This window comes from Elgaria multicarinata, chromosome 17 (genome assembly GCF_023053635.1).
Source record: "Elgaria multicarinata webbii isolate HBS135686 ecotype San Diego chromosome 17, rElgMul1.1.pri, whole genome shotgun sequence".
NCBI classification, from domain to species: Eukaryota; Metazoa; Chordata; class Lepidosauria; order Squamata; family Anguidae; genus Elgaria; species Elgaria multicarinata.
In genome coordinates this window covers 21,120,084-21,133,976 of record NC_086187.1, presented here as the reverse complement: position 1 = coordinate 21,133,976, position 13,893 = coordinate 21,120,084, and the positions used below count along the sequence as shown (strand labels likewise).

The 13,893-nt window shown below is 45.2% G+C and overlaps 1 protein-coding gene across 1 annotated transcript in view; it reads right to left on the bottom strand.

Annotated features, from left to right (window-relative positions):
• FAM20C (FAM20C golgi associated secretory pathway kinase) overlaps window positions 1-13,893 on the bottom strand; it is an 84,431-nt gene that overhangs the window by 13,464 nt on the left and 57,074 nt on the right. The window contains exons 6-7 of the mRNA XM_063143661.1: window positions 5,185-5,277; window positions 3,439-3,554 (exon numbers count right to left, since the gene is read on the bottom strand). Coding sequence (XP_062999731.1) covers window positions 3,439-3,554; window positions 5,185-5,277 — 209 coding nt within the window. The remainder of the gene's footprint in view (window positions 1-3,438; window positions 3,555-5,184; window positions 5,278-13,893) is intronic.

Genomic DNA, 13,893 nt, shown 5'->3' with positions numbered 1-13,893 from the left:
CAAATTCCTGCAGGAGGAGGCTATCAATGGCGACCGCCATGTTGGCTATATGGTATTCCAGTGTCAGAGGCAGTATGCCCATGTACACCCGATGTTGGGGAATATGGGTAGGAGTGTGTTCTTGCACTCCTGACCTACTTGTGGATTTCCAACAGGTATCTTGTTGAACACTGTGTGAATGGAATGCCAGTAAAGAAGGAAAGAAGGAAGGAAGGAAGGAAGGGATAACAATTTTAGGCCTCAGCAAGACTTACTGGTTCTAGTGTGACGGAGGGGTGAGGATCTCGCAATATTTTTATCACGAGATCTCCCCCTTTGTTTACACACAGCGTGCGACGACCTCGGAGGAAGAGGACGCCACGCCGCCATTTTGTTTTTCCTTAAAGGAGACGAGTGCATGAGCACTCATGTGCAAAAGGTAAGTTTTCGTATTTTTAACAATTTCCCCCTCTCCCCCACCCTGCCTCCGATGGCCACGGATCCCAGCTCCATGCGAGTAACCACGAGGAGCCGAAATAAGCCATGATGCCCGCACACACATTCTGCGGTCTCAGGATCAGCCCAAGACCGTGGAAAAAACTGGTTCAAAAGGTAGGGCGAGATTCCGGGGCAAGGGAGGGATCATCCCTCCCTGCTCCCGGGATCCCCTGAGCGTCATGTGGATGCACAGGGCCGATCCCGGGGATTGCCCCGGGATATCGCCCTGTCTAGCTATGGCCTCTGTTTATGCTGAAGATCTAAGGTACAACCTGAATAATTTCTAAAATCAGAATTGCCGAAGCAATGTGGGAACTTAAAAGACCAGAATACAAAGAATTTACTGTTCTGGCTGCCAGTTAAGATAACTGTCTTTTTTCAGATCCTTATATAATAATTCTAAAATGCATGGAGCCGTTCTGCCTCTCTGTGTATCTCCTTTTGTCAGCAAGAGGAATCCAATTAACAATTCTGAAGAGCTGCAAATTGGGATTTGCTTGAAATGTTTACATGGACATGATCTACCTTCCTGAGGGTTTTTGTTTCCCCTTAGTCAATCAGCTGTTATTACCGAAAGTCTTCAGAGGTCTGCTCTGAGGAAGTCCAAGGTCATTACGTCTCCTCAGCATAAGCAGAGGATGGAAAACTGGCTTCAAAAAGCAGCAATTAAGGGTGGCATTGGGAAATGGTAACGGGCCTGGCATTAATGAGCATGGAGGGCTAAATCCTGCGGCAAAAGGATCTAACCGTATAGTCCACAAAGATCATCTACCCAGAGAAGGTCAGGAAGTCCATCTTGCTTGAGAGGTAAGGAAGATTAACCAACTCTGGGTGGAATGCCCCATCTACTACCATATACACCAGGGTCTTGAACCTCGTTCAGCCTGAAGACAAAATTCCATGTTTGGAGAAGATCTCAAGGCTTGTATTCCAGTGGTGGGCGGGGCCTAAGGCAGAAGGGGTGGGGAAAAGGGGCGGACCCTCAATTAGCAGCCTATTTTAGCTTGCTGCTCTTAATGTTAGTAAATGAGCTGTCGGAGAGGCATTTCAATATTTTAGAATGGGGGGAAGAGCCACACAAATGCTGGGGAACCGCCCCATGATCAGTGACAGAGGGAAAGGGGAGGGGCCAAGGGAAGGGGGCGGGACCATCTGGGGACCTCTGAAGGGTTGGAGTGGGATCTCGGCTGCCCAAATTTGGCCCAAGGGCCTGAGGTTCTACACCTGTGATGTACACAGGAGGGAACCTGGACAGTTTTGTTTGGTTCACATCTTTACACGAACTGACCGAATTCACGCTTTCAGACAAATACGCAGTTTGGAACGCAACGATCCTTTGGACTTCTAGCTTCTCCCTCTTCTGCGACACAGTTTTCACCTCCAAACACATCCCAAGATGCACATTTGGTGCCAACATCTCTGTTGCGGTTAAGAGGGGTACTTTTTTGGTATCTCCTGTGCTGCCCCTGCCTGCTGCCGCTGCAAAGATCAAAGCCACTTTGGGCCACTATTTTGCAATCTCCACAATGCCCCTGATTTAGCAACATTCTAGAGCGGTGTGTGTGTGTGTGTGTGTGTGTGTGTGTAGGGGGGAGGAATGGCATTCTCCCCTCCCCCAGCCCCAAATGGAACAGGGGCAGGATAAGTTAAAATAAGTTGTGCAGGGCTTTCTAAAAGATACAGGACTTGGTGGGAAAGCAGCAGCCTGACTTATGCAATAAGGTCTGTAAGCACTTACCTGCTGTCAACCTTGGTGCTTTTGAGATGCCAGGAGAAAACCCTATTATTTTATTTTTGGGGGTGAGTGGGTGGGATATCTGCCACAGTGATGTTAAGAACATAAGAAGCACCCTGCTGGATCAGACTCTGCAATCCAGCACTCCGTTCACACAGTGGCCAGCTAGCTGTCAGCCAGGGACCTACAAAGCAGGACATTGTGCAACAGCACCCTCCTACCCATGTTCCCCAGCAACCGGTGCACACAGGCTTACTGCCTCGGTTACTTCAGATAGCACACAACCATCAGGGCTAGTAGCCATTGATAGCCTTCTCCTCCAGGAATTTGTCCAATCCTCTTTTAAAGCCATCCAAGTTGGTGACCATCTTGTGGCAGTGAGTTCCATAGAATTATAGAATCATAGAATCGCAGAGTTGGAAGGGGCCTACAAGGCCATCGAGTCCAACCCCCTGCTCAATGCAGGAATCCACCCTAAAGCACCCCTGACAGATGCTTGTCCAGCTGCCTTTTGAATGCCTCTAGTGTGGGAGAGCCCACAACCTCCCTAGGTAACTGATTCCATTGTCGCACTACTCTAACATTCAGGAAGTTTTTCGTGATGTCCAGCTGGAATCTGACTTCCTGTCACTTCAGCCCGTTATTCCGTGTCCTGCACTCTGGGAGGATCGAGAAGAGATCCTGGCCCTCCTCTGTGCGAAAACCTTTCAAGTATTTGTAGAGTGCTATCAGGTCTCCCCTCAAATCTTCTCTTCTCCAGGCTAAACATGCCCAGTTGTTTCAGTCTCTCTTCATAGGGCTTTGTTTCCAGACCCCTGATAATTTAGCTCTGCACTGTGTGAAGAAGCCCTTCATTTTATTTTTCCTGAATCCCCCACCAATCAGCTCTATGGGATGACCCCACTGGGTTCTAGTAGTTTGAGAGAGGGAGGAAAGTGTCTCCCTATCCACTTTCTCCACATCATGCATAATTTTGTACACCTCTATCATGTCTCCCCTTAGGCTCCTTTTTCCCAAGCTAACCAATCCCAGTTGATGTAACCTTCCCTCCTAGGAGAGAAGCTCCAGCCCCTTGATCATTTTAGTTGACCTTTTCTGCACTTCTTCCAGCTCTATAATACCTTTTCTTTTAGGAGTCGCGGTTTCAATTTTAAAGTCACCTGGAATCTATTTTCGTGAACCGAAATCTTGAAATCGTCAGTTTATTTCGGAACAGTTGTCCTTACCTGGCGAGATGAAGAAAGTCCTCCAGAGTTTCTTGTCTCGAGTAACGTCTCTTATTTCTCTGGTCATGTTAACCAATCTACCTGCAACTGGTGGTACACGACGAAAATCCAGGATTCTGGAATAGAAAGCCAAGACACGGGACTTTTTATATCTTGCACTCACCCCAGAGAACTTATGTTAGAGGCCTATAAACAATACAAATTAAAAAGGACACATAGCACAAAGCAGAGAAATATTTGTTGTTAGGGAATTGCCTAACTCCTGAGGACCTCAGAAAACTCAGGCCTTAGCTAGGCCTACCTTTTGTTCAGGGAAAGAGGAAGGGAGATCTCGCGTTGTGATTGACACGAGATCTCTCCCCCGTTTACACGTAAAGTGCGATGATCTCAGGAAGAGAGGCGTTGTGCCCGCCATTTTAATTTTTTTTTTTTAAGTGACTGCAGCGCACACTGCCAAACGCTCGTGCACTGAAGGTAACTTCCTGACTGTTAGAGCAGTATGACAATGGAATCAGTTGCCTGGTGAGGTTGTGGGCTCTCCCACACTAGAGACATTCAATAGGCAGCTGGACAACCATCTGTCAGGGATGCTTTAGGGTGGATTCCTGCACTGAGCAGGGGGTTGGACTTGGCCCCTTCCAACTCTGCTATTCTATGATTCTAAGTGTTTTTTAAAAATTTAATTTGGTTTCCCCGCTCTCCCCACCCGAACCCCGATGGGCGCAGGGTTCCTGAGGATATGGGCCACACTTTCCGCAGTCTGGGGCTCAGCCCGGGACTGCGGAAAAAGCGGGCCCAAAGGGGATGGCTCTATCTCAGGGCAAGGGAGGGATGATCCCTCCCTGATCCTGGGATCCCCTCTGCAGCATGTGGATTCACAGGGACGATCCTGGGGTTCGCCCCGGGATATAGCCTGGTCTAGCTAAGGCCTTACTCTTAGAGAATAATCCTATGTGTGTTTAGACAGAAAAAAACTACTACAACTTCCAGCATTCCACATCCAGCATTGGTGGCTGTGGAATGCTGGGAGTTGTAGGACACTTTTGTCTAAACTTGCGCAGGATTGCACGTTTTCACATGTTTTACTTGGGAGTGGTTCAAACCCTGCTTAGAGATATTTTTCCAAATATGCTAAGTGATATATAAATCTGGCTCCCTCCTTGCTGTGCTTTCAGAAGCAGGCAAAATCTTGTTTGTTCCGACAGGCCTTTGGAGAATAATCTGGTCCTCCATCTACGTTAAGGTCTTGTAAAATTGTCGCGTGTTTTAAACATTTAATGTTTTAATATTGTATTTTTAATTTTTTAAAATTTTTGTACATTTCTTTTCCTAGGTTTACAATGTATATGTTTTAAATTTTCTAAGGCCGCCTTGAGGCCCAGTATTGGGCAAAAGGTGGGATGATAATAATAATAATAATAATAATAATAATAATAATAATAATAATAGTTTATAGAGTTTACTTAAAATTAAGTTTCTAGAGCTCATGGTTATGGGGAAAGGGGGTTACTCAATACTAAGGTTTTGGTTGCCTAGATCCTGCGTTATGGAGCTGCTGAGTTAGGGATGTGTGAATCAGCGAAACACGAATCTGTATCAGATTGCAAACTTTGTTCCCCCCCCCCAGGTTAAATCATAAAATAACCGTGCAAGATATAGCTATCATTTTTGATATTATAAGACTATCATCAGGAGATTGTTGTCCATTTATTTATTTATTTGAAATTCTGGTTTCATGTTCCTTACCTGTCCAGATGAAACGCTGCAATTTCAGCATTATGCCTCTCGTAGTCCGAGAAATAAAAAAAGTCTGGAGGAGTTTCCTGCTCTCTTGTTTGTCTGCAAAAAAGGAAGACAAGAGGAGATCATGCACATTTGACACGGACTAAGGAAGGTTTAATTATTCCTTTGCCATCTTCCCCAATAAGAATCCCTTTTGCATTTACATGGGGCCTTTTGTCCAAAATTGTACTGCACACATCATTTTCTGGATTCTTACATCAGCCTTCTCAAACCTGGCAGCCTCCAGTCCTTTCGTACTACAATCCCCATCAGCACCAACCAGCAAGGGCAGTGGTCAGGGATGATGGGTGTTGTGGTTTGAAACTAGGGCTGTGCATGGACCCCCCAAACTGCTTCGTGGCCTGATCCAACACTTCCGGATCAAGCTTGAATCGCTTCGGGTCAATTCACCCCTGCCCCGCTCCACTCCACCGTGCGAGATCCAGAGCAGCAGATCAAGATTTTGCCCCCCTTCCCTACTTAATTGCCTCTGCGGCAGGCAGCAGAGGCAGGTAAGTGAGGAAGGGGAGACAAAATGGGGGCCAAATAAGCCCCCTCCCCCTTACCTGGCTCCGTTGCCGTCACTGCACGGACTGTGGCACCGCAGCCAAGCGAGCCCTCCCCCCCAATTTACCTGCATTCAGAGCTCCGGATCGAGGCGAACCGCTTCGCCTCAATCCGCAGCTCCCCCGACCCGATTCGGTCCGCCTTTGGCAGAGGTGAATCGGGCCGCTCCGCTCCCACTTCTATGACCCGAAACGGAGTGGAGTACAGCCCTATTTGAAACATCTGGAGGGCACCACATTAGGGGACTCTGCCTTACATTGACCCTGTAAAATAGGTCAGTAGTATCACAAGCCATATTGCTGATGGAGAAACCGGATGCTTGCAGCATAAACTGCGCTGCTGGTGGGAATGGAGAACTCATTTGTTTGATTCACATTTCCCTATGAAACATCCTAATTCATACTTCTCAAACGAATATGCAAACCAGTATACTTTGGTTTTTGCACTTTTCCAGATTTTGTACTCTGATCCAAAAAGACATACAAAACCTGGTGCATTAGGGGCACATTGCATATAAAGATGTTCACAATCACGAAACCTGCACATCAGAAATCACATATTTGGTAAACTGCTTAGGAAAAAAAGGTACCCCTCTAGAGAGTATTGTATACAAGAAGGCGTACGGATTTCTATGCATACGTAAACGCATACAAATTTTGACACGGACTTGTAAAACACTTGTGAACAGATGCAGGAATGGGGTGGAAGGAAGCCGTGCTTGAAAAAACACAATTGTTATAGGAAACAAAACCTATTTGTCCAGCGGCGAGAGCATTGCACATAAGATAGTTTCATGCCTACAACGGTGTAAACCATCTTTAATAGAAAACTCTGGTTTCCAAGTCATGTGTGTGTGTGTGTGTGTGTGTGTGTAAGAGAGAGAAAGTTGCTTCCATGAATCTGTCTCTTCTTAGCACACACTCAGTTTAACAAGATCTATTCCGTCCTTCTAAACACCTCATTAACAGCAGCAGAAGAGATTGTAGTTTTATTGAATTACTATTAAGCGCAACTATAAGATTTCCGAAAGTCATCATGTTTCTCTTTCAACTTTGGCAACGGCAAGGCATCAGCATACGACATGTCACTTCCTTTGCAAAACTGAGATCCACCAGAGATTTCTCCATTGCAGAATAATAATAATAATAATAATAATAATAATAATAATAAATAAAAAACAAGCTCTTGTCATGCTCTACAGCTTATTGACAAGGCTGGGTCCACGAGGCATCAAATGAATCAGTCATTTCTGCATTGCAGATACATTTAAAGAAGAAAAAATGGCTGAGAAGGACCATTATTGACTTGTTTCTTTGGTGCACTTGTACCACGCTTCAGCTGAAAATGTTCCCAGGCCAGTTAATTTGAGATCAATAGCAAAACAGACAGCCCTTGACCGCAGGCTTCCCGTCTAAGAGACATCACACAAAAGAAAAATCTCCGGATGATTTAGGTGATCAACATAGTGAATTACCTCTACGTATGATACTTTATGGAACCATATTCTTGTGCTACAGCGACCCCTAAAGCTGACCCTAAAACCTCAACAATCCACATAGAATAGCTTTATTACACACATGCCTAGAAACTTGGTTAGTTAGTTATGTGCCTTCAAGTCGGCTTCGACTTATGGTGCCCCTGGGCATGTCTAGACCTTCTGGCATTCCGGGAGGGAGGGGGGAGGATCTCTCAATATTCTGATCCTCCCCTTTGGAGAGAGAGCGCATGCGACATCCTGGGATGTCGCGCCCACCATTTTTTTTTTTACTGAAGATGAGCACATGTGCGCTCCGACGAAAAGGTCAGTTTTTTTAAAAAATGATCCTCCCCCCCCCAATGGGCAAGAAGCACCTGAAGAGCTCCATGCCCCGTTCCCGCCTCTTCGCGTTTCCTCGCAAGGAGGTGAGGAGAAGCCGGGACGGCTGCCCACACTTCCCACGGTGTCAGGACGATCCCGAGACCGCAGGGAAAATCGGGCGTCTCTCCCTGCTCCCGGGATCCCTTGTGAATCGTGTGGACGCACAGGGACGATCGCGGGGTCAAGGCATGGTGCAGACATGCTCCCTATGACTTAGCAATCTCCATTCGCATCTGTTGTAAACCACCCTATTCAGATCTTGTAACTTCATGTCTGTATCTGCCTTTACGGAGTCAATCCACCTCTAGTTTGGTCTTCCTTTTTCCCTTCTACCTTCTGTTCCCCCTCCCCCCCACAACATAATTATCTTTTCTAAAGAGTCATTTCTTCTCCTTATGCGTCCAAAGTAGGATCATGTCAGGTATAGGTCTTGTACCTAGTGGTTAGATTTATTAGGACATGCTTTGAGAATGTCAGATGTTCCCTGCAAGCTGATCTCTGTAAGCAGTTCCCATGGGAGTAGCTGGTTCACTCCTTTGCTTCGGCCTTGAAGCTGCTGGTTCTCTGGGAACTGCTTACAGAGATTAGCTTGCAGGGAACATCTGACATTCTCAAAGCATTTCCTAATAAATCTAACCACTAGTTACAAGACCTACTATACCTGACGGTCTCAGTTTCATCATTTTCGTTTCTGTTGAGAATTCTGGCTTAATTTGTTCTGGAATCCACTGATTTGTCTTTTTCACAGTCCAAAACTCTCCTCCAACACCACATTTCCCCCGCATCCTTACACAGAGATCAGAAATACCACGGTCTGAATAATCTTGGCTTATGTTTACAATGTTATATCTTTACTTTTAAGGATTTCCCCCATCCTTAAAAGGTGCATTGGGTGGCTACCAGAAGGAGGCAGGTGGCTACCAGGAGGAGGGCCTTCTCTGCTGTGGCACCCCGGCTGTGGAATGAGCTCCCTAAGAAGGTTCACTTGGCACCTACATTGTATGCTTTTAGACGCCAGGTGAAGACCTTTTTATTCTCCCAGCATTTTAACAGTCTATAAATACATTTTAACTTGGTGCTTTAAATTCGTATTTTTGCATTGCTGCTGTTTTTATCTGGTTGAGCTTTTATATTGCATTTTATATTATGGTTTTATATTGTTGTTTTATACTTTGAATGTTTTTAATTTTTGTGAACCGCCCAGAGAGCTCCGGCTATTGGGCAGTATAGAAATGTAATAAACAAATAAATAAATAAATCTTTCTCCTAGCCACCCTTCCCAATCCTAGAAGCTTGGAGGAGTTGCCAAAAGCAGAGCAGTCAGTATTATTTTTGCAATCAAAAACTTCTGTTCTAACTTCTTTTTGGTGGCTTTTTGTTTTCTTTTAATCTTTGTAAAGATTCACTGGCAAAAAGTTAGTTATCCAGTAGAATAATTCAACAGGGCTTACTCAATCTTACTGATATTTTATTTTTTATTTATTTATTTACGGATTTTTATGCCGCCATTCAGCCAAAAAAGGCTCTCACGGCTAGGCTGACCATATGAAAAGGAGGACAGGGCTCCTGTATCTTTAACAGTTGCATAGAAAAGGGAAGTACAGCAGGTGTCATTTGTATATATGGAGAACCTGGTGAAATTCCCTCTTCATCACCACAGTTAAAGCTGCAGGAGCTATACTAGAGTGACCAGATTTAAAAGAGGGCAGGGCACCTGCAGCTCTAAGTGTTGTAATGAAGAGGGAATTTCACCAGGTTCCCCATATATACAAATGATACCTGCTGAAATTCCCTTTTCTATGCAACTGTTAAAGATACAGGAGCCCTGTCCTCCTTTTCATATGGTCACCCTACTCACGGCGGCTTACAAAAGTATTTCTTGACAGTCTCTGCCCACAGGCTTACAATCTAAAAGACATGACACAAAAGGAAAGGGGATTGGGAGGGAGGAGGAGGAGGATATGCTTCCAACAACCCCCCCCCAACACACACACACACACACACACACACACACACACAGAAACACAAAAACAAAACCCTGCTGATTAACTAATCAATAGCATCTTGCCTCTAACCTCCTGCAGAGTGTAAATGCATGCTGGCAATTCCTTGACAAGGAAAGCCTTGATCCTGAAATGAAGAGGTCTTGAAGGAAGGGACAGATCTTAATCAGAACAATGCAGCTATATACGGAAAGTTGGAATTACTCCTCGCTGCTGCCTGCCTAGCGTATGGGGTGGCCTACATCTCTGCAAAAGCCACATCTTTTCAGAAATTTCACTTTTTTTATTAACTCCTCCACTGTTGCAAGGCAACAACAAAGATGAATATTACTAAACTCTGCAGTAAGTACAATGCAGCTTGGTTCTCTCCACCATATATATATATATATATATATATATATATATATATATATATGAAAAGAGAATCTGCATTTGCTTCGGATAAAGCCCGAATCCAGAAACCAAGTGTGCTGCTTCAGAAAGATCCATGCTTCTGTCCGAAGCACAGCAGGGCTTCCCCGAAGTGGCTCAAACTAAATCTAAATCTCAAACTGCACCTGTTGGTCTGAAATTTAGGCAGCTTTTCCCACTAAAAAAAGAGCTACCATGTCTGAAAAAAAGCGTCAGATTCTGTAAAAACGTTTCCTCCCACCAAAAAAAGAGAGTAACGTCTGGTTGTTCATTTCCCCATGCAAGTCAATGGCCCCGTTCAGACAGCACGGTAAACCATGCTGCTTAACCACAAAATGATTAACGGAATGCATTTTGTGGTTAAGCAGCATGGTTTAGCGTGTTGTCTGAATGGGGCCACCGAGGAGATGTACGATCTGATTTTCTGAAGTGAGGTTCTTCTGATTTTCTTTCCTGATTTTCTGAAGCGAGGTTCTTCTTGAAACCTAGAGATGTGAAGACACAGACTCTGTTCAGACGACACGCTAAGCCACGGTGGTTAAGCATTTTGAGCTAAATATTATGGCTGAGTGTGTTGTGCGAACTGTGGTGGACTCCGAGATCTATCAGGCATCAACCCAATTGGATTGCACCCTAATAGTGATAAAATCTTATTGAACTGCAACATATCTCACATTTTAGAGATGATGATGATGATGATGATGATGATGACATTTATTTGTATCCCGCCTTTTGCCCAATGCTGGGCCTCAAGGCGGCCTTACAAAGTTTAAAACATACATTGGGTCGGGGGGGGGGGGAAACAAAACCATAAATGTTTAAAATACACAACAAAATTATAAGACATTAACATAGATGGAGGGCCAGATTATTCTCCAAAGGCCTGCTGGAACAAAAAAGTTTTTGCCTGCTTCCGAAAGCCCATCAAAGAGGGAGCCAGACTAGCTTCCCCGGGAAGAGAGTTCCAGAGCACCGGAGCAGCCCCCGAGAAGGCTCTCTCCCATGTTCCCAACAAGCGTGCCTGTGAAGAAGGTGGGACTGAAAGAAGGGCCTCTCCAGAAGATCTCAAAGCACGGGCAGGCTCGTAAGGGAGAATACGGCCTTTCAAGTAACCTGGACCCGAACCATATAGGGTTTTATAGGTCATAACCAGCACTTTGAATTGAGCCCGGAAACAGACTGGAAGCCAGTGGAGCTGTTTTAACAGGGGAGTTGTATGCTCCCTGTAACCAGCCCCGGTTAACAATCTGGCTGCAGCTCTTTGAACCAGCTGGAGTTTCCGAACACTCTTCAAAGGCAGCCCCACGTAGAGCGTGTTACAGTAATCCAATCGGGATGTAACTAAGGCATGTGTCACTGTGGGCAGGTCCGACATCTCAAGGAATGGGCGCAGCTGGCACACTAGCTTTAACTGTGCAAATGAACTCCTGGCCACCGCCGAAACCTGGGCATCCAAGCTCAGGGCTGAATCCAGAAGTACACCCAAGCTGCGGACCTGTGTCTTCAGGGGGAGTGTAACCCCATCCAACACAAGCTGAAGAAAAGATTAATACATTTGTCTTTCGTATCCCCCCCAACAACAAAATAAGGGAGCGTTGGGGTTGTGTCCACACAAACATTTCTTTAAATTGCACTGATTAATCGCAAGGCAGTTGATGAATCAACGAAACAATCTTTCATCAACTGACAGACATCCTATGCATAGTTCCCCAGCGAGCAATTTCCAATGTTCACTTGCTTTTTCTCCCCAATCTAACACTGAAATTCTGCTGACGCTGGCATCACTCAAATAGGCTTCTAGGGAGCTGCTATAATATGGGAATCAACTTGGCGGAAAATTTATTGACGGACGGATATATATATATATATATATATATATATCACAGCTTTTATTTTTACCGAGATAAGTGACGTTCAAAATGAAAAATAAGCTGCAGAATCAATTAAAGCAAATATCAGGGTAGCCATATCAACAAGACACATCATCCACCAAGAGATTCTTTCCCCTAAGGACCACTGAAATAAATAAGGAGTCATGAAGCAGAAGATAGTCCCCAAAGTTTGGGAACGAGCGTGCATTTCTAAGTCAACTGCAGGAAATTCGCCGATACTGAGTCAGACCCTTGGTCCAAGTAGCCCAGTATTGTCCACACTGACTGGCAGCAGCTCTCCAGGGTTTTAAGTAGGATTCTTTTGTAGCCTTAGCTGGAGATGGTGGGTATCGAACCTGGGACTGTCTGCATGCAAGGCAGGGGCTCTACCACCTGAGCTAGGACTCCTCCCTAAAAAATAATCCAGTGATAAATCTCCACTTGTGGAAGGGCTCACACAAAAGCTTTTATAACCTCTTGCAGAAGCATGACAAATGCTATAGTAGTCGAGGCTCCCGAAGACAGACCACCCATGCGGCTCCGGGATTGCAGTTGCCAACTTTCCCAAGACTAAATCCATGGGGGAAAGAGCTCACGGAGCTCGCAAAAGAGTTCCAGAAGATGCCTCCTCTGCTTGCCCACAAAGCATGAGCAGGCAAAATAACTCAAAAAGCCAAGCAGGGAAGACCAGCACTGTCTTCGCCACCATCAAGATCAGGAGCATGCTTAGTGGAAGGAGTATTGGAGGGGATCTACACTAGTATATGAAACGTGGTTTTTACAGTCATTGAACGTTTTGTTTTTGAACGATTTAAAACGTAGCAGTTTTTAAGACGTTTACTTACTTTTCTCTTTCCGTGGGAATGCATTCCTTTTGGCCACACTAAGAAAATAAATCCATTTGTAATTTCCCTTCCCACTTCCTCTTCTCTCCGAGATAATCCTCCACCTACAAACAATCCAGCCAGCAGCCTCCCAAAAGTGAAACCGGAAGTGGCTGCAAAAAAGAGGCTTGAAAGGAAAAAAAAAGGCTCCAATTTTGGGCGCGGAAATTGCATAAATATGCCCCCCCCCGGAATGCGATTGGCTAATTAAGAACTACAGGAAACCCATTTAATACGATGAAATCGGCCACATCATACCAAATAGAACGACTTATTTCAGAGAAGTTCAAAATAAAAACCGGAGAACAGACAACAAAAAAAGTCACAAACTATACCTCATGTGGCAAAATACAACCAAACATACACTTAAAAATGGTAAGACACGTTCTAACTTTAGTGTAGATCCCCTACAGATCTCCTGTAACGGGATATGGACGTTGGAGAAATCCATTTTGGGGATCGAATTCGATGGGTTTTCCTAGGCACTCTCCTCCTGGACTTCATTTTGGTTCCTGCTGTGGTGCCTGAATTATAGAATCATAGAATAGCAGAGTTGGAAGGGGCCTACAAGGCCATCGAGTCCAACCCCCTGCTCAATGCAGGAATCCACCCTAAAGCATCCCTGACAGATGGTTGTCCAGCTGCCTCTTGAAGGCCTCTAGTGTGGGAGAGGCCACAACCTCACCAGGCAACTGATTCCATTGTCGTACTGCTCTAACAGTCAGGAAGTTTTTCCTGATGTCCAGCTGGAATCTGGCTTCCTTTAACTTGAGCCCGTTATTCCGTGTCCTGCACTCTGGAATCTGCAATCTGCAATGAGTTGGGCCCGTGCATAGATTTTCCAGGACAGTTGTGAATTTCTTTTGGAAGCTTCTGCAATTTACATGCATTCCTGAGCAATTTGCGCCAATCACTGCTTAATTTGTGCAAAGTGCAGAAGCTTCCAGAAACAAAATGCGCCGAATAGTTCCTGGTGTTCGAAAAACAGCTCACAGCTTGGCTCACAGATGCAAAGAGAAACTCTGTTGAGCTACAAACAAAATGGATTTCCCAGCGACAGACTGGTAGGCTTTTCTTCC